This window comes from Bufo gargarizans, chromosome 10, assembly GCF_014858855.1.
Source record: "Bufo gargarizans isolate SCDJY-AF-19 chromosome 10, ASM1485885v1, whole genome shotgun sequence".
NCBI classification, from domain to species: domain Eukaryota; kingdom Metazoa; phylum Chordata; class Amphibia; order Anura; family Bufonidae; genus Bufo; species Bufo gargarizans.
The window spans coordinates 3,226,228-3,247,213 of record NC_058089.1 but is presented as its reverse complement, the minus strand read 5'-3'; the positions used below and the strand labels follow the sequence as shown (position 1 = coordinate 3,247,213).

General features: G+C 48.5%; 1 protein-coding gene across 1 annotated transcript in view; it reads right to left on the bottom strand.

Annotated features, from left to right (window-relative positions):
* LOC122920716 overlaps window positions 1-19,272 on the bottom strand; it is a 132,518-nt gene extending 113,246 nt beyond the window's left edge. Inside the window, exon 1 of the mRNA XM_044270426.1 lies at window positions 18,722-19,272. Within this exon, the coding sequence (XP_044126361.1) occupies window positions 18,722-19,272 (551 nt within the window). The remainder of the gene's footprint in view (window positions 1-18,721) is intronic.
* Window positions 19,273-20,986: the final 1,714 nt, after the last annotated feature.

Sequence of the window (20,986 nt, the reverse complement as noted above, 5' to 3'; positions counted from 1 at the left end):
AAAGGCCTGCCAGCTCAGGCCCCGGCGGCAAGTTCTCCATGTCTCCCACCATTACACTCAGCGGGGTTTTCTCTTCCACCGAAGTGGCGGTTACCCCTACCGCTGGCCCTTCGCAGGGTTCCCAGGGTTCTGGTCTCCCCCCTGAGCCAGGCCACTCTGCTAGGGTTACATCTGTCTCATGCGTATCAGTCACTCTCAAAACAGGCCACAGTGCACTGAAACCCAGGAAGTCTCTCCGTACTATAAGTTCATAATGTAGGCAGTAGGATAGTCTTTTAAGTCCCCATGTATACACATGACTCCTACTTTACAGCCAGTATATTCAGCGGAGCGTACCTGGGAATCTGTTACCAGGGTCACCAGACTCCCTGAGTCCAACAGAGCCTCCACTGGAGTGTCTCCCACCTCCACCTGGCACAGGTGGTTCAGAGATTCCGGAGCACCCACGGCACACATTTTCCTGGCATACAATGATTGACGGAAGCCATAGTTCGTGTCCATGGGTTCCCCCTGCTGTGGACAGTCTGTTCTAACATGGCCATGCTCCCGACACCGCCAGCAGACCATTGGAGCGGGGTCCACAGGGGCCTCATCCCAGCAAGGTTTGGTGGGCACCAGTCGCCGGGTCCGGGGCGTAGGGACACAGGATTTGAGTGCCCCCCTCCCAAAAGAACCCCCCTGTAAGTTCTGGGTAGCCTCATAGCTCTCCACCAGGTCGACCATGTCCAGCGCATTACCTGGAGAGACCTGGCCAATCCATTGCTGGAGAGGGGGTGGCAGAGCCCTCCAGAACCTGTCTGCTAACAACCGGTCCAACATAGCAGTGGGGCTTAGCACGTCAGGTTGTAGCCACTTTTGCAACAGGTTGAGCAGGTCATAATACTGGGGTCTCACGGGCTCTGCCGGGTTGAACCCCCACTGATGCACCCGCTGGGCCCGGACCAGCACATTCACCCCCAATCTTGACAAAATCTCCCCCTTTACCTTTTGGTTGTCGGCCGCTTGTTCGTCCGGCAAATCGAAAAACACCCGCTGGGACTCTGATGTCAGAAAAGGAGCGACGACCTCAGCGCACTGGTCTTGGGGCAGCTTTTCCCTGGTGGCCACTTTCTCATACATCGCCAGGTAGGTCTCGACGTCGTCTGCGGGGGACATTTTAGGGCTCGCTGTACGGACTGCTTTCCGGGCATCGTGTACGCTTGGGGTTGCTCCTGCTGTCTGCCCAGCCATTACGTGTTGTAGCAGCAACTGGTTGGTCTCCTGCTGCTGCTTATTAGCCTCGCGTTGCTGCAGGTTAGCCTCCACAAGGGCCTTCATAACAACCTCCATTTCGTCACGTGACACCTGTTTGAATCTAGCCGGTTTGATAAATGACATACAACCGTGTGCCTCACTGCGCTTGCCCGCTCCAAGCCACCAATTGTAGGGATTTGCTCTGATAGGCAGGGTAAGCGGACGGAATACAGAGGCAAAACCACGGTTGAAAAGCAAAAGTCAGTGTTTATTCACACAAAAAGGCAGAAAAGAAACATAATACTTGGCAGTGCTCTGGTGTTAATTCACAGTGCAGGAATCCTTGTGTTAGTTCACAAAGTAAAAGACCTCAGAACTCAGAAACACGTCACCTGGCAGTCTACAGCAGGCTTTAGGGCGCCTGGCTTCTAGCATGGCAGCTCTCAGCCTTGCAGTAGGGCAGAATTACTCAGCAAACAAACCACTGCGCTCCACTATTACCTGGAGGTTTATTCCACACCTAGCTGAGCTGCTGGCTGGGCTTTTTAAACCTGGCCTGGACGTGGGGAATAGCCACCCACCCTGCTCTTTGACTGCTCCCAATAAGAACCGGCCCGGATTGGCTTTACAGCCACACTAAGTAGAACAGTGTCAGCGAGAACTAGCTGCCGCTGACACAGAAAATTACCGGCTCTTATCTCACCGAGGCCAGAAACCTCGGTGACACATACCTTCCGTCAATGACGGACCCTTGCGCCTTCCTACAATAGACACACACACCACAGTGCAGTAATATCACTACAATAAACACAAAACAAACCTAACTACACTACACAATTCAATTCCCAATTCCACCCCACACACTTACTTACACAAGTATATTTCAGCCCAACCTATCTACACACTGTCCCTACGGGAAGCAAGGGGTAAAACACAAATGGGGGCACTGCAAGGGTCAATGCTTGCAGGCCAGGGATATAGCAAGGAGCAAGGGTTAACAGGGCAGGGGTAACCCAGAAAAGGGTTAATGCTACTTAATGGGCAGCAGCAGGGGTTAATGGGGAAGGCTGGGGCTGCAGGGGTTAATATGAGACAGGACAGCAGGAGTTAACCCAAGAAAGGGTTACCACCTTAGTATGCTCTGCAGAGCAGGGATAGGGTACAGGGGTTAACGAGCAGTCAGGGCAGGGAAAGCGATACTTAGCCAGCTGGCTGCTTTCCTCTTCCATCCCTCTCTTCAATGCTGCTGGGGTAATCTTCCTGAGCACAGCGCTGTGTGCTGCCTGCGGTCTTCTCCCTCCTTCTTGGGAGCAGGATCGGGTGGTCCAGAGCACTGCCTGCGCTCTCCGTCTGTGGGGGTTGTGGGCATCTGGGGCAGGTCGGGGGGGGGGGGGGGGGGTCACTGCTCTCTAGCGCAGCCCAGCCCAGCACATGGCTGCCTGTGCTCTCCTCTTGTTCTAGGGGGTGCCACGGGTAGCCTCCTGAGCGCAGCACAGCGCTCTGCTTTCGGGAGGTGGGTAGGGGTTCTGTTCTCTCGAGCGCAGTGCCGCTGGGATATTTAAACACTGCGGCGCTCTCTCCCGCACGCCTGCAGCCAGGTCCACGTGGGTTGGTGCAGTGACATGATGTTATCCAACACCAGCCCGTGCTCCCAGGTGGGGGGATCCTTTGATCCTTCCTCTTGTAGAGATATCGCATACCCCTGGTGCTGTAATTACAGCGCCAGAGGTAAGCGGCATACAGTGGCAGGGAAGCTCTTTGTTCTCCTGTCCCTGTTATGCATAACATCTCTGGCGCTGCCGGGGAGGTTATCAAAGGGCAGAGGAACTTTATTAATCCTCTGTCCTTTAAAGTGGCCCAAACTGGCACCACGATTGGGGGGGGGGGGGGGGGAATACTGGCCGCATTATAAATATATCTATATAGATGCTTGGGGCACATCCATATCCATATATATATATATACATACCCAATATAAACCTGGGGCACATTATGTAAATATATATATACAGATGCATGCAATAACTGGGGCATACATACATCTATATATACAGTGCTGCCCATAATTGTTCATACCTCTGACAATTTTTGACTTAAAGTTACTTTTATTCAACCAGCAAGTAATTTTTTGACGGGAAATGACATCGGCGTCTCCCAAAAGATAATCAGACGATGTACAAGAGGCATTATCGTGGGAAAAACATTTCTCAGCTTTTATTTACATTTGAGCAAAAAGTGTCCCGTCCAAAATTATTCATACCCTTCACAAAGTGTCACAGTCTGTGGGAAAATCCAAAGTTCTATACCATTCCAAATAGTCCAAGCTGTTCTAAAGCCTCCTAATTACCCTGATTAATTGGGAACAGGTGAAAAACGGCAGCTCTCTGCAGTTGGTTTGTGGACAGTCATGGCTAAGACAAAGGAGCTCAGTGAGGACCTGCGGCTGCGCATTGTGGCCGCTCACAAGTCAGGAAAGGGCTACAAGGCCATTTCTAAATGTTTTCCAATTCCAGTGGCTCCAGTGCAACGTATTATTAAAAAATACAAGATGTTCCGCGCTGTGGAAAATCTCAGAAGACGTGCTCGGAAGTCAAAAGTGACACCTGTGCTGCCAGGAGGATAGAGAGGTGAAAAAGAATCCAAGGATCACCACCAAGGCCATCCCGGTGAATCTGGGCTCTGCTGGTGGCAATGTCTCAGGGCAGACAATCCAATGGACACTGCACACTGCAGACCAAGGAGGACGCCGCTTCTCCAGATAAGGCACACAGAAGCTTGCTTGGCCTTTGCAAAAGCTCATCTGGACAAAGAAGACGACTTCTGGTCTTCTGTGTTATGGTCAGATGAAACTAAAATTGAATTGTTTGGTCACAATGATGTTTCCTTCATTTGGCGTGAAAAAGGAGAAGCCTTCAGCCCAAAGAACACCATCCCCACTGTCAAACATGGTGGTGGGAACATGGATTAATATTTACTGTCAGACATGTCCTCACACCCCAATTTGCTGACAGATAGTGGAGGTAGTGAACTCCACAGGAGGGCTCCAAAGCCCCCAGCCCCGATTGTCATTTGATGCACCTCTTGGCATGATTCAGTGTACATGCAAAATAAGTTTCCACCCCCCCAGCCATCTGAGTGTCAGTTGGCAAGGAAGAAAGCCCCAGGGGGTCCAGGCTTCAAGGAGAAGGTCACACCTCTGTCCACAAGTTTGGAGCCAAGCTGAATCCTGCAGGAAAACCCTCAGCATGGGGTATCCGCCCTTGCCCAAGATCAATGAGACCTCCCAGACATGTTGGCACCTACCTTTCATAAGGAATTATGAATCGCCTGGGCATCGCGGGCGCGAACCGGATACATATTTGTGTCCCGGTGGCCACGAGGTACGTGCCCATGGTCTTTGTTTAATCGGACAAGGTCAGGGGAGGAAGATATCCATATCTCCCCATAGAAAACACATAACGGTACCAGGTTTGGACTCTACTTGTAGCCGGAACCCAGGCAGGTCCATTGGTCCCAGAACCATCTCCCTGTGACCCTCTGGTCTGGAGCTATGAACCCTAAAGGGTTTTGTGGGTCATTTGCTGCCAGCCCAGAAGAGGGGGAGTGGACCCCTCCCTGAGGCCGGGGGGGGGGGGGGAGGGGGGGCTGGCTACAGGTTAAAAGTCTGGTGCCAGCAAGTAGGCGGGTCTTTCTCTGAAGAGGGGTCACATCCTACACATGTGTTTAGAGGGACCCAGGAAATAGCTGGGATCACGGCCTTTCATGTGGACTCCAGCAAAGAACATCTCCCAACCAAAAGGAACTTTCATCTTACCCGGTAACTGACTTTTACACTGCTTAACCTTGTTATAACCATATCCCCTGTAATCTGTAACCTCAGACCACTGTATATATTCTTAGTGTATATTGTGTCAAATCTAGTGTGCTCTTACGTCGATTAAATCTCTAATTTAATCTTGTGCTATCTTGTATCTCGATTACGAATCCCCACGTCCGTGTTTTGGCCTAGTTATAAGCTACCGCGGGTTGGTTTCTGACCCTATATAATCCCGTTAGCGGACCGGGCTTATATCAAACGAGAACTGGTGGCAGATACCCGGGCTGAGGAGGCGCTGTATTTATTGCGGCAGTGAAAAGGCTCTCTCAGCTTGTTGCCTCTCTGTGCCCGCTTGGACAGGAGGTGTGTGTGTAAACTATACCAGCCTGACCTTACGTGCTCCTCTGGAGGGCGTAACTTCCCATTTTTGGTAAACCCGTGACCATACCATGCCTCGTGAGCTCGACGTAGTTGACGTCAAGCGGGCACAAGGTGTGGTATTCATCACAGGGTGTTTCAGCCAATGGACCAGGGAACCTAATCACAGTAAACGGCACCATGAAAAAAGAGCAATACATGAGGATTCTCACCGACAACATCAGGCAGTCTGCAGAGAAACGTGGCCTTGGGCACCGGTGGACATTTCAGCATGACAATGACCCAAAACACACAGCAAAAGTGGTGAAGAAATGGTTGGCAGACAACTAACGTTTTGGAGCCGCCCAGCCAGAGTTCAGACTGGAATCCAATGGAGAATCTGTGGAGGGAGCTAAAGATCAGGGTGATGGCAAGAAGACCCTCCGACCTGAAAGATTGGGAGCTCATTGCTGAAGATGAATGGGCAAAAATACCTGTGGAGACCTGCAAAAAGCTGCTCTGCAATTCTAGGAAGCGTCTGGACACTTTTTGCTCAAATGTAAATAAAAGCTGAGAAATGTTTTTCCCCCACAATAATGCCTCCTGTACATCGTCTTATTATCTTTTGGGAGACACCGATGTCATTTCCTGTCAAAAAATTACTTGCTGGTTGAATAAAAGTAACTTTAAGTCAAAATTTTCCAGGGGTATGAATAATTATGGTCAGCACTGTATATACATACACCCAGACATACATGTGGCAATACATGGCCACAACCTGGGAGAATGAATGGGCAGTAATAAGCCCACATATATATATATATATATATATATATCTATCTGGGGGAAAGCCCCTATATACATTCATATATATACAGATGTGTGCAATATAAGGGGCATACACACATCTCTATATACTGTATATATATCAGCCCATACTGGCCAATATATACATGGCCATACAGGGAATATATATCCCTATTGGCCATATAAAGGGGCCCATATATATTCATATATACACATATCAATGAAGGAGCAGATACATATATATATCTATATCTACGCCCACCTGACTTTCCTCTACAGTCAGAAAGATAAAGTATTGTTAGGTATACAGTATATGAAACATTGAAAAAGGTTGAAGAAGTTGTAAGAAGGTTGAACCTTGAACAATGCCCTACCTTGGAACAAGGGTTGCTGTGTGTGGACTCACACAGATAGTGGTATTTTATTGCCCTGTCCATCCCCCTAATCTCAAGCCTTAACAGAGAAGACTTAAGAGACATATAGTTAGACAAGTCATACACATTCCTTAGATAAGGGATTTTGGATTCTGATTGCTTTGCTAGGCTACTTTCACACTAGCGGCAGGACAGATCCGACAAGCTGTTCACCCTGTCGGATCCATCCTGCCGCTATTTCGCCGGACTGACGCTCTGTTCCTATTCACTATAATGGGGACGGGGGGCAGAGCTAAAAAGTCGGACATACTTTTAGTCCGGCAGGCCTCTCGCCGTGCACTGCCATGCTGCGCCGGAGCTCTGCCCCCCGTCCCCATTATAGTCAATGGGGACGGAGCGGCGGTCCAGCGGCACAGCGAAATAGCGGCAGGACGGATCCGACAGGGTGAACAGCCTGGCCGATTCGTCCTGCCGCTGGTGTGAAAGTAGCCTGAGAAGGGTCTAAAAGTGACTGGTTTGGATTGGAGGGGTGTGAGCAGTAAGACAAATCGAGGCTAGGATGATGCGTTTAGTAAGTGATGCGATACGTGTAATAGCTTTTACAGAAAGGTGAAGATGATTTAATCATTTTTCTTTCTTCTTTCCCAAGCAGCCAACTGTAATGTGGGACCCATCCTCAAAGGAAAATATTATATATGTGCAACACCAATTAGACCACGCGGCATATTAGATGGTTTGGGTTGTATGATTTTAACTTGAATGTTGTCTTTATTATAAGATTTTGATTGATCACAGATTGAAGACCAGAAGGCATTGGAAAAAATGGCAGAACAGCAACAGAGATGATCAGTAATTCTGGGTGTAGAGTGTCATCTGTTTCTTTGTGCTGTAAGTTTTAGGAATATAAAACTGAGAAAAGTATTTTTTGCCCCATAAGACGCACTTTTTCTTCCCCCAAAACGGGGGAGAAATGCCCCTGCGTCTTATGGGGCGAATGCTTGCCGTTTTACTTCGCTGGCAGCGATGTAGGAGCGAGCGGGGACTCGGGGAGGGACTGGGAGGAGGATCTGGGGGCTGGCAATAGCGGCGGGGCGGTGCAGTCAGTGTAGTATAGCACCGCCCCGGTATACTAAAATAAGAGGTCATATCCAAGTAATACTTATTAAACATGCCCCCTCAGTCCTATTACTACCTTACATCCTAATCGCATCTGTAGAATTCAGGCCGGGCGGGCGGGCGGCAGCGTAACTCTTGTCACGTGCCTGCGCCGCCTACTTTATGAATGAAGCAGGCGGCGCAGGCAAGTGACGTCAGTGAGAGACGCGCCGGCTGCCCGGCCGCCCGGCCTGAATTCTACAGAAGCGATTAGGATGTAAAGTAGTAATAGGACTGAGGGGGCAAGTTTAATAACCAATAATTGAATATAACATCTTATATTTGTATACTGGCGGCCGCGGCGGTGGGGGGGGGGGGTGGTTGGGTGATGGGCGCGATCTGTGGATGGCACAGTTATGGTGGGGGGGGGGGTGTGTGGATGGCACTGTTATGGGCTGGGGGGTCTGTGAATGGCACATATATAACAGTGCCACCCACAGATCCCCCCAGCCCATAACAGTGCCATCCACAGATCCCCCCTGTAACAGTGCCAGCCACAGATCCCCCCCCCGTAACAGTGCCAGCCACAGATCCCCCTGAAACAGTGCAAGCCACAGATGCCCCCCATAACAGTGTCCGTCATCCACAGATTCCCCCATAACAGTGTCTGTCATCCACAGATGCCCCCCATAACAGTGTCCGTCATCCACAGATGCCCCCCATAACAGTGTCTGTCATCCACAGATGCCCCCCATAACAGTGTCCGTCATCCACAGATGCCCCCCATAACAGTGTCCGTCATCCACAGATGCCCCCCATAACAGTGTCCGTCATCCACAGATGCCCCCCATAACAGTGTCCGTCATCCATAGATCCCCAGTAATGGTGCCATCCACAGACCACCATTAGTTCCAAACCCACCAAACACACAGCACACCTTTTGGTTAAAAATATTTTTTTTCTTATTTTCCTCCCCAAAAACCTAGGTGCGTCTTATAGGGCGAAAAATATGGTAGCTGGTATGGAAGCCATAAATCGTGGGTGCGGCTTTAAGTTGTAGTTGTGTTGAATGTGTGTGAAGTTGTGAAGACTGATGGATGCTTAGCAGAGCTGTGTGTGCAGTCTGTACTTCACGTATAACGGTGTGGTTAGGAGCTGTGTGTGGATGTGAATAAATGATGTTGCAGCAAGAAACGAAAACGTGTATGGAGTACGAGATTTGTTTTTTTTTTAGGGTACTTTCACACTAGGGGCTCTATACCGGAATATAACTGATCAGGCATATCCCCATGCATTCTGATTGGAGAGAAATCCATTCAGGAGGCATCAGGACGTCTTCAGTTCAGTCTTTTTAACTGATCAGGCAAAAGATAAAACCACAGCATGCTACGGTTTTATCTCCGGCCAAAAAAACTGAAGACTTGCCTGCCTGCATTTTTTTCCATAGGAATGTATTAGTGCCAGATCCGGAATTCAAAATACCGGAATGCATGCGCAGACCGGTAAAAATGTTAAAAAAAAGAAAATAAAAATCTAAACTGATCCGTTTGTCCGTATGATAAATGGACAAACAGATCCGTTCCTGCAATGCATTTTTAAGACGGATCGGTATCCTGATCCGTCTTAAAATGCAATCAGTTTGCATGCTGGATCCGGCAGGCAGTTCAGACGACGGAACTGCCTGCCGGATTCCTCTTCCGCAAGTGTGAAAGTAGCCTTAATTTGCTCATTAATAATTTTTATTTTTTCTTGGGAGATTTTTGGTTTTTATTGGTGACAAAAGTTTTGATTGAGCTCTACATTTTTTTCTTATTGAATTCAATGAAACATTTCTCATGGGGCCTTCATGTGTTCATGACTATATTGTCAGATCTGTTTGTTTCTAGGTTAGTATTATGTCGATTGTGACATGTTAAATGTACTCCTAACGTCAGAGATCTGTCCTCATGAACAGTTGAGACAAGACTGACTGAAAGAGGGAGGATCACACCGTCCGACCGGAAGGGGGGGTCTTAGATGACTTTGGCTACTTTCACACTCGCATTTGGTGCGGATCCATCATGGATCTGCACAGACGGATCCGTTTAGATAATACAACCGTCTGCATCCGTTCAGAACGGATCCCATTGTATTATATTTAACATAGCCAAGACGGATCCGTCTTGAACAACATTGAAAGGACGGATCAGTTTTCTATTGTGCCAGATTGTGTCAGTAAAAACAGATCCGTCCCCATTGACTTACATTGTGTTCCAGGACGGATCCGTTTGGCTCAGTTTCATCAGATGGACACTAAAACGCTGCAGGCGGCCTCCAGAGCGCGAATGGAGACTGAACTGATGCATTCTGAGCGGATCCTTTTCCATTCAGAATGCATTAGGATAAGGCTCCATTCACACATCCGCAAAATGCGGAACGGAATTGTGGACCCATTCATTTCTATGGGGCCGCACAATGTGCGGCCCTGATCCGGAAATGCGGACCTGCACTTCCAGGTCCGCCTTTCCATTCCCGAAAAAAATAGAACATGCCCTATTCTTGTCTGCAATTGTGGACAATAATAGGCATATTCTATTAGTGCCGGCGATGTGCGATCTGCAAAAAACACACGGATGTGTGAATGGACCCTAAAACTGAAGCATTTTTTTCAGGTATTGAGCCCCTAGGATGGAACTCAATACCAGAAAACGTTAACGCTAGTGTGACAGTACCCTTAGGCTACAGATAATTAGACGGGGTTCAGGGTTTACCAGTTTATTTTACTTTGGCAGAAGACCTCTATGGTAACATTGGAAAGAGTTATTTAAATACAGTTTTGGAACGAGAAAAGTTCAAGGACTTTTGTTTGTTTATTTGATCCATTTGATGCAGGGGTGGAGAGGAAACCACCCATCACCGGCTTTCTCTGACATGGACTAAGTTTAAATTATGGGCTGATTTTTTTTAATTTATATCTTCTAGATTGTGTGGAACATCTTTCCAAGTGCAGGTTGTATCAGCTGTTAAACAGAGCTGGGACTGGCAACCTTGGAAAAGTCCACGGGCTGTCCAAGTCAACAAAACCAGGTGTGGTAAGAAACTGTTTTCGGGGACCTGATTGTCACCCAGCAAGAAAAGGCTTCAATCACTGGTCTGCCATGCTGAACAAGGCCTTGCTCCTCGTACTATGGCTGTCCAGGGGTGGACTTCAACGGTAATCGTCTGCCCAAGACTTCCTGACCAACCAGCAGGGCTGATGCAACGATCTGCAAACCAGTGAAGGGAGGAGGTACTTGTGTCAAAGCTCCTCCCACAGACAAGGTAATGGACTGTCTATCACCCACTGATAAAACCCCTTTCACATAAATAAGTAGGAGTCATAGACGGAACTTTGTAATAGCAACCAAGGGAGGGCTGGCAGCCTTAGTCCTAGGGGGGCAAATCCAGTCAAGTGGCCCATTTTTAGCCCCACCCATTATTAAAAGCCCCTCCTACATATAATAGGCCACTCCCAACAAACACTGTACAGCTGACATTCTATAGTTGAGGCCTGTCTACACATCATACGGAGAGGGGAGGCTGTCCTGGCTGCACTGCCTGCTTATACAACAAGCTACAGCCAGGAAGCTCCTCCGCTCTCCTCCCTCCCCGATCCTGCTCAAGGCCCGTGGTTCCCCCCACCATCTGCCACCCGCCCGTGGCCTGCTGCCCCCTTTGGCCGTTCTCACCCAGCTCTGAATCCTCCTTCTGCAAATGGCAGGGGACGGAGCCGGAGCATCTCCTCTCCTACATAGCGCCCCCTACCTCTTCCATCCAGTGATGTCACCTTTGTTGTAGACGTTCTCTCTTTCTTTATCTTCTCCATTCAGACCAGACCGCCATGATGCTTCTCCTGTCTCTGCAGAGATTAACAAACAGACATTAGTTTCCCACGTTTCCATCATCTTCACATCTTCTGAACACCCTTTCCTGCCACCCCCAATACTATACTGCAGAAACAGTCCCGCTGGAAACACTACTACCACACAGATAGTGCCCCAATACTGTGCCCACTGTGCCCCCCAATACTATACTGCAGAAACAGTCCATCTGGAATAACTACTACCACACAGATAGTGCCCCAATACTGTGCCCACTGTGCCCCCCAATACTATACTGCAGAAACAGTCCCCCTGGAAATACTACTACCACACAGATAGTGCCCCAATACTGTGCCCGCTGTGCCCCCGATACTATACTGCAGAAACAGTCCCCCTGAAAATACTGCTACCACACAGATAGTGCCCCAATACTGTGCCCGCTGTGCCCCCAATACTATACTGCAGAAACAGTCCCCCTGGAAATACTACTACCACACAGATAGTGCCCCCAATACTGTGCCCACTGTGCCCCCCAATACTATACTGCAGAAACAGTCCCCCTGGAAATACTACTACCACACAGATAGTGCCCCAATACTGTGCCCGCTGTGCCCCCAATACTATACTGCAGAAACAGTCCCCCTGAAAATACTGCTACCACACAGATAGTGCCCCAATACTGTGCCCGCTGTGCCCCCAATACTATACTGCAGAAACAGTCCCCCTGGAAATACTACTACCACACAGATAGTGCCCCAATACTGTGCCTGCTGTGCCCCCAATACTATACTGCAGAAACAGTCCCCCTGAAAATACTGCTACCACACAGATAGTGCCCCAATACTGTGCCCGCTATGCCCCCAATACTATACTGCAGATACAGTCTCCCTGGAAATACTACTACCACACAGATAGTGCCCCCAATACTGTACCCGCTATGCCCCCAATACTATACTGCAGATACAGTCACCCTGGAAATACTACTACCACACAGATAGTGCCCCCTTCAACAATTATTGGCACATAGTGCTCTAAAAAATAACTGCGCCCAGACACTAATAGTATAAAGATAATGTCCCCCAAAAATAATTGTGCTAAGCTGATACTGTACCAGGGTGCCCCCCAAAGTAACAGTGCTCCCCCAAAATCCCACCAATAGAAATAATTATCTGCCAGAGCACACTTAGTAATAATGCTCCTATAGTGCCTATACTAGTAATCATGTTCCTTATAGCCCCCCAGTAGTAGCAAAACTCTGCATAATACCTCCTAGTAGTAATAATTCTCCCCAAGCAGCCTCTTCATCAGCCCCCAGTAGCTTCTTAGTCCCCAGTAGCTTCTCAGCCCCCAGAAGTGTCCATCAGCCTCATAAATATAAAATAAAATCACTTACCCTTCCTGCTCCTGGCCGCCGCCGCTCCTCTCCTCCAACGCGATCTGCATCCTCCTGCTGTCGGCTGTGCTGTGAAGGCTGCGCACAGCGTGACATCACAGAGCGCCTTATGCCTGTGCGCAGCCCTGCACAGCTGACAGCCAGGGCCGGTGCAAGGATTTTTGCCAACACAAGCAAAGCTACATTTTGGTGCCCCCACCACCACCAGAACTCGTGGGGGAGATGTAACATGGAGGGGGAGAAATGTGACATGGAGGGGGGAGAAATGTGACATGAAGGGGGGGAGAAATGTGACATGGAGGGGGGGAGAAATGTGACATGGAGGGGGGATGAGAAATGTGACACGGAGGGGGGAGAAATGTGACATGGAGGGGGAGAAATGTCACATTGCCCCCTCCTTTTTACATCACCTCCGTTGTGTCACATTTCTCCCCCCCCATGTGACATCATCCCCCCATGTCACATTTCTCCCCCTCCCATCTATTAATGTTGTGTAAAAAACATTATCCTCACCTGGCCCCTTCTCCTCTGTGTGGTCCTGGTATCTTCTCTCTGGGCTCCGGACAAGTTGTTGAGGACCTTTCCCACTCAGCCAATTAGTGACCACAGCTGTGTCATGTGTCAGGCCAGTGATTGGCTCAGCAGGAAATCACTGGCCTGACACGTGACACAGCTGCAGCCACTGATTGGCTGAGTGGGAAAGGTCCTACTCCTTAACAACTTGTCGGGAGCCCAGAGAGAAGATACAAGGAACAGACCGTGGTGCGCAAGTCATTTTACTGCTTCCTGGTCCTTTGGTGCTCAGCGGGCGGCCATTTTTAACATACTTTAGGGCGGCCTGGTGGGCATTTGCATCCCTGCCCCCCGTCCCAGCCCGCCCCTGTTAGCAACACAAAAACTGGCCATGCAAGTGCACCTAACATCAAGAAATGGACATCTGACATTTGTACCAGAGACTTTGTTATCCAAGACGATCAGAAGTGAAGAAGACCTCAGTGAGACACTTCTTGTTAGTCTAAGACCACTTTCACACGGGCGAGTATTCGGCGCGGGTGCAATGCGTGAGGTGAACGCATTGCACCCGCACTGAATCCTGACCCATTAATTTCAATGGGGCTGTGTACATGAGCGATATTTTTCACGCATCACTTGTGCATTGCGTGAAAATCGCAGCATGTTATATATTCTGCGTTTTTTTTTACGCAACGCAGGCCCCATAGAAATGAATGGGCTGTGTGAAAATCGCAAGTATCCGCAAGCAAGTGTGGATGCAATGCGATTTTCACGGATGGTTGCTAAGGAGACGAGGGATGAGCGACCCGGGACCCCATTTACTTTATAATTTTCCATTATAACATAGTTATAATGGAAAATAATAGCATTCTTTAATACAGAATGCAAAGTCAAATGTCAATTGAGGGTTAATAAATAATAAAAACATTGCTCACCCCATCCACTTGATCGCGCAGCCGTGATCCTCTTCTTTGTTCTTCTTGAAGGACCTGCAAAAGGACCTTTGCTGACGTCAGCGCAGGTCCTGCTGAAGAAGATAGAAGGTCCTCTGGTTCTGTCCAGTGAGGTACCGTGTTTTACAACATTACACCAGGTAGAGGCTTCTCGGTAGCAGTTAGGTCGGTGACCGGCTGTCAAGCGCTGCGCTTGGATGTTTTATAGGCGGATACTATATAGACTACTAACTATGTTCACTGCTACTGGGAAGCCTCTGCGTAGCACGTTTTAAAACTCGGTACCTCACTGAACAGAACCAAAGGCCGATGATGCGCAATGCATCGCAAGGCAAGGCTTCAAAATGCTCCAATGCACATACAGTCATGTGAAAAAATTAGGACACCCTTTGAAAGCATGTGGTTTTTTGTAACATTTTTAATAAAAGGTTATTTCATCTCCGTTTCAACAATACAGAGAGATTAAAGTAATCCAACTAAACAAAGAAAACTGAAGAAAAGTCTTTTCAAGATCTTCTGTAAATGTCATTCTACAAAAATGCCTATTCTAACTGAGGAAAAAGATAGGACACCCTCACATGTATTCCCTCTTAAATTGGCTCAGATCTCACACAGGTACATCACACCAGGTGCACATAATTAGTAGATCGTTACTCTGCATGTTGAATGAGGCTTGCCCTATTTAAACCTCAGACATTTAGTTTGGTGTGCTCCTGACTGTTGAAGTGAGAGTGAGCACCATGGTGAGAGCAAAAGAGCTGTCAGAGGACTTCAGAAAAAAGATTGTAGCAGCCTATGAGTCTGGGAAGGGATTTAAAAAGATCTCAAAAGATTTTGAAATCAGCCATTCCACTGTCCGGAAGATAGTCTACAAGTGGAGGGCTTTCAAAACAACTGCCAACATGCCCAGGACTGGTCGCCCCAGCAAGTTCACCCCAAGAGCAGACCGCAAGATGCTAAAAGAGGTCTCCAAAAACCCTAAAGTGTCATCTCGAGAACTACAGCAGGCTCTGGCTACTGTTGATGTAGAAGTACATGCCTCTACAATCAGAAAGAGACTGTACAAGTTTAACTTGCATGGGAGGTGTGCAAGGAGGAAACCTTTGCTTTCCAAGAGAAACATCGAGGCCAGACTGACATTTCCCATTGATAAAGTTGACAAAGACCAGGACTTCTGGAATAATGTTCTTTGGACAGATGAGTCCAAAATTGAATTATTTGGACACAACAGCAGAGGACATGTTTGGCGTAAACCTAACACAGCATTCCAAGAAAAGAACCTCATACCAACTGTGAAGCATGGAGGTGGAAGTGTCATGGTTTGGGGCTGCTTTGCTGCAGCAGGACCTGGTCAGCTCACCATCATAGAATCCACGATGAATTCTACTGTGTATCAGAAGGTGCTTGAAGAACATGTGAGACCATCAGTTAGAAAATTAAAGCTGAAGCGGAACTGGACCATGCAACATGACAATGACCCAAAACATACTAGTAAATCAACCAAAGATTGGCTGAAAAAGAAGAAATGGAGAGTCCTGGAATGGCCAAGTCAAAGTCCAGATTTGAATCCCATTGAGATGCTGTGGGGTGACTTGAAAAGGGCTGTACGTGCAAGAAACCCCTCAAACATCTCACAGCTGAAAAAGTTCTGCATTGAGGAGTGGGGTAAAATTTCCTCAGACCGATGTCGAAGACTGGTAGATGGCTACAAGAACCGTCTCACTGCAGTTATTTCAGCCAAAGGAGGTAACACTCGCTATTAGGGGCAAGGGTGTCCTATCTTTTTCCTCAGTTAGAATAGGCATTTTTGTAGAATGACATTTACAGAAGATCTTGAAAAGACTTTTCTTCAGTTTTCTTTGTTTAGTCGGATTACTTTAATCTCTCTGTATTGTTGAAACGGAGATGAAATAACCTTTTATTAAAAATGTTACAAAAAACCACATGCTTTCAAAGGGTGTCCTAATTTTTTCACATGACTGTATGTCAAATCAAGAGGTTGTATTAAAACGGTTCTTCTTTGCTATTTTTTCCAGAGGTCTTCGCCTTCTCCTTCTGTTGGCGGTCGAAGTACACCATTATTTCAGATTCCGGTAACTAATCAATAGAAAAATATTCTTTAATAATTAATGAAGATATCTATATTTTCCAAACAATACATTTTTCAATATTTCAGGGAGATTCTCCAACGGAATCCTCTGAAGTAGATCTAGAGGAATTGAGCTTTTCTCCAGAGCCAATGGAGGCAGTAAGTAGGACATATATATATTTTTTTTACGAATGTTTAGCTTTGTAAGGGTACCGCCCATGTGCGCTGAAGGATGCAGACTCCAGAATGAATGGGCAAAGATCGGCCTGCACCGCCCAACAATATAATGGAACCACTCTGTAGCGAATGACTTTACATAAAAGAGTATACATGGGTATTGCCCTTATGTTGCAGCACGCTGGCACACGGCCATGTGAGCGAGTCCTGATTGTGTGTTTTTTGCAGACACAGGAGGGTACACATTCAGGCAACTCCAGTGGCGGTGAAACTCCATCAAGTAGTCTTCCTCAAATAGAGGATGTGAGTAGAAATTCTAATGTTATGTAAAATATGCAATGGTCTGTTGTCTAAAACTATAAATAAAATTTTTTAATAGGAAGAAACAAACAGGCAAATTGCCGCTCAATCAACTGTAGACGCGGTGGTCGTGGACAGCGTAGGCGTGCCGGTCGTCGGGGCCATGGAGGCCGTGTAAGTAGCCACATGGGCTGTGCTGGGAGATGCCCACACTGCCCCCATCATATAGTATTGTAGCAAGCCTGTTATTGTAGGAGAATAATTATACCCAAATATCTTTGATTTCTTCCTGGTCAGTGACCTCCGTTGCCAGCACCGTCATAGAGATTACTCTTGTCCAGCTCTGTGATTTAGCAGCCGCAGAGAGTGTTGTCACCGCTCACCGGAGGCAATACATGGAGGCAGGGCAGTGTGACGCTCAAGGAACTTAAAGTGGCCCTGGAAAAAAACACTAAAAGTGGCCCTGTTTTGTAGTTAGGTCCAAATTGATGGTTCAACACAAGTAGGCTAGACCAGCAATAACAAAAATGAGGCATTTAATAGGAGAGCCAAATACCACAGTCCATCACAAAATACTGGGCCCAACAGCAAAAAAAATACATCCCAAAACAAATTCCAGTGGCTGGCCGAGAGGAGGGCTCAGGTGGCCCTCTTGGGCATTGGCCCACCGGGAAATGTATGGCCTGTTGCAGAGCTTCAAGGTATACCCTCAATATCTTCACTTAAATCCCCTTGTAGCTGAAGAAGCAGGTCAATATCCAAGAGACAATTTCCCCAGTGACTGGACGACACACCGTTTGGGAGTCAACTGACTTTACTAGGCATGCGCACCTGGTTTCAAACCTCCAACAGCCTCATTTACATACAATACATAGATTACTATGGTACAAGGAAAAGTGGGGTCAGACAATAGCAAGGGCTGATGGGAGGTTGAGGGGGGACACTGCAGCTAGTTTAAACTGGTCTCCCAGTGTCCCTGAGACAATACCCTGCTGGGGAAACAACGGGACAGGAAAAGGGGGGAGGGGGAAGAGGTACAGACAAGAAAGACATTCGATAAGTGGCGATGTTTGCCACAATGCTCCCCCAGAACCAAGCCGGCATACACAGTCTGATCCCAACGGATCGGCTTGGGGATGTCCGGAGGAGCGCTTACAGATCACTTTTCAAGTTCAGTTTGTCTGGATAACCCGTCGGCGTTGCCATTTTGCTTCCCAGGGCGGTAGTGGATGGTAAAGTCAAAAGGCTGCAGCGCCAAACTCCAGCGCAGCAGCCTGGCATTGTCTCCTGACACCCTGTTCAGCCACACCAGCGGGTTGTGATCTGTGAGTAAGGAAAAGGGTTGTCCATACAAATAGGGCTGCAGCTTTTTAAGGGCCCACACCACGGCCAGGCATTCTTTTTCTATGGCGGCGTAGCTTACTTCCCGTTTTTTGTTGGCCGCTCCCTACCCGGTGTCCTAGGTATTGGACTTCTGCCATCCCTATATGGCCCTTACTGGGTTTCAGAGTTAATCCTGCCTCCCTAATACGGTCTAGTACGGCTCCTATGTGGGTCAGGTGTTCAGTCCAGGAGTGGCTGAAGATCGCTATATCATCTAGATAGGCGCAAGCGTACTCCTGGAACCCATCCAATAGCCGATCCACCATCCTCTGAAAAGTAGCCGGAGCATTTTTTCATCCTGAATGGCATGACCTTAAACTGGTACAGGCCAAACGGGGTGACAAACGCCGACTTAGAGATGGCGTCTTCGGCTAGGGGAATCTGCCAATACCCCTTACAAAGATCTATTGTGGTGAGGTATTGGCCCCTGGCCATTTTGTCCAGGAGCTCGTCTATCCGGGGCATAGAGTAGGCATCGGATACGGTCTCATCATTAAGCCTCCGGTAGTCTACGCAGAAGCGGGTAGTCCCATCACGCTTCGGCACCAGAACTACTGGGGAGGCCCAAGGGCTTTCAGAGTGCTCTATGACTCCTAGTTGTAGCATTTCTTCAATTTCCTTGCGCATATTATCCTTTACGGATTCAGGTATGCGGTAAGGAGGTTGGCGGAGAGGGGTCTGCCCTGGTGTTTCTACTCTGTGGGTGGCTAACAGGGTGTACCCGGGGAGATTAGAAAAAGTGGTTCCTTTTTCCCTTATTAGACTATGAGCCTGCGCCCTTTCCTGGGGACTCAACCGTTCGCCTAACTGAACCTCTTCCAGGTCCTCTTTCTGGCCCTCTTTCTCTAGGGGGTCTGGGAGAGGTAAATTGTCAAAGTCCTCTGCGGCAGAGGCGCAAATAGCGGTCACCTCTTCTATGCGCTCGTAGGAGGACTTCAGCATGTTCACATGGAGCATGCGTCTGCCCCCTGCTCCAGCGCACACGCCGATCACATAGGTGGTATCGCAGATTTGCTCCACCACCTTGTATGGGCCCTGCCAGGAGGCCTGCAGCTTGTCATTAGGGACTGGCCGTAGGATTAACACCTTCTGCCCGACCTGAAAGCTGCGGTCCCTGGCCCCCTTATCATACCATCTGCGCTGTCGTTGTTGGGCCGCTTGGAGGTTAGTACGTACCGTCTGTGTCAGAGCCTCCAAGCGTTCCCTAAACTCCAGCACGTATGGGACAATAGGGGTACCATTCGTAGTTACCCCTCCCTCCCAGTGTTCTCTGATAAGGTCTAAGAGACCCCTCACTCTCCTCCCGAACAATAATTCAAAAGGGGAATATCCCGTGGATTCTTGGGGTACTTTCCTATAGGCAAAGAGCAAGTGGGGCAAAAACCGTTCCCAGTCTTTTTGAGTGTCTATGAACGTGCGGATCATCTGTTTAAGTGTTCCGTTAAACCGTTCACAGAGCCCGTTGGACTGGGGGTGGTAGGCGGAGTTTAAGATCGGTTTCACCCCACACACTTTCCAGAGTTGGTGGGTGACCTCTGCAGTGAACTGGGTGCCCCTATCCGATATAATCTCCCGGGGGAAATCCCATACGGGAGAATATTCGCATAAGGGCATCAGCTATAGTCTCTGCATGTACATTGGTCAATGCCACTGCCTCTGGGTATCTAGTGGCGTAGTCCACTACGGTCAAGATGTATTTCTTGCCAGAGGGACTGGGTTTCGCTAGGGGTCCTATTATGTCTACAGCTACTCGACTGAAGGGTTCTTCAATTATGGGCAGGGATCTGAGTTTGGCTTAATAGCGATCCCCTCTCTTCCCTACCCTCTGGCAGGTATCGCACGTTTGACAGTATTGTCTAATATCCTTTGAGATACCTGGCCAGAAGAAGTTCTGCGTCAGCCGATGTTTCATTCGGCTGATTCCTAAATGTCCTGATAATGGTATATCGCGCGCGATGCGCAGCAACTCTTGTCTATACTTTCGGGGTACCACTAACTGCTTAGTGGGCACGGGTATGGACCCTGCTACTACCTTCTCTGCATAGCGGTATGAGACCTTTGTCCCAAGCATATCTCTCTCCCTCCAACCCTCCTTGGTCCTTGTTTATCCTATCTTTATATACCTGCAGGGAGGGATCTAGGGCCACCTCACTGCCAAATTCCAGGGGGGCATCCCAGGGGAGAATAGGAGGGGTGTGTGGCATATTGTTTACCTGAGCCTCAGAGTGATCGGATGGAGCCGTGGTGCGTGCTTGCTGCCGGGTAACAACCGGGTAGGCCTCTTAGATAGTTGGTTGAGGGACAAAAGCAGAGGTGAGCTCCCCCAAGTCGTTGCCCAAAATAAAATCAGCGGGCAAATCCTGCATAATTCCCACCTCCACGTTTCCATGCCCTGCCCCCCAGTTCAAATGCACCTTGGCAGTGGGAACTTTGTAAATTGCTCCCCCTGCCACCCGTACAGCTACACAGTCTCCGGTGAGGGTGTGCTTAGGCACCAAATGATTTCGGACCAGGGTTAACATGGCCCCAGAGTCACGTAATCATTGTATACTCTTCCCCTCCATGTGTACCACCTGGCGGCTGTCTGAGGCGGCTTGTATGGGGGTTACCTCGTGTAGGATCCCCAGAGGCTCTTCTATTGAAGTGACTGTGGATG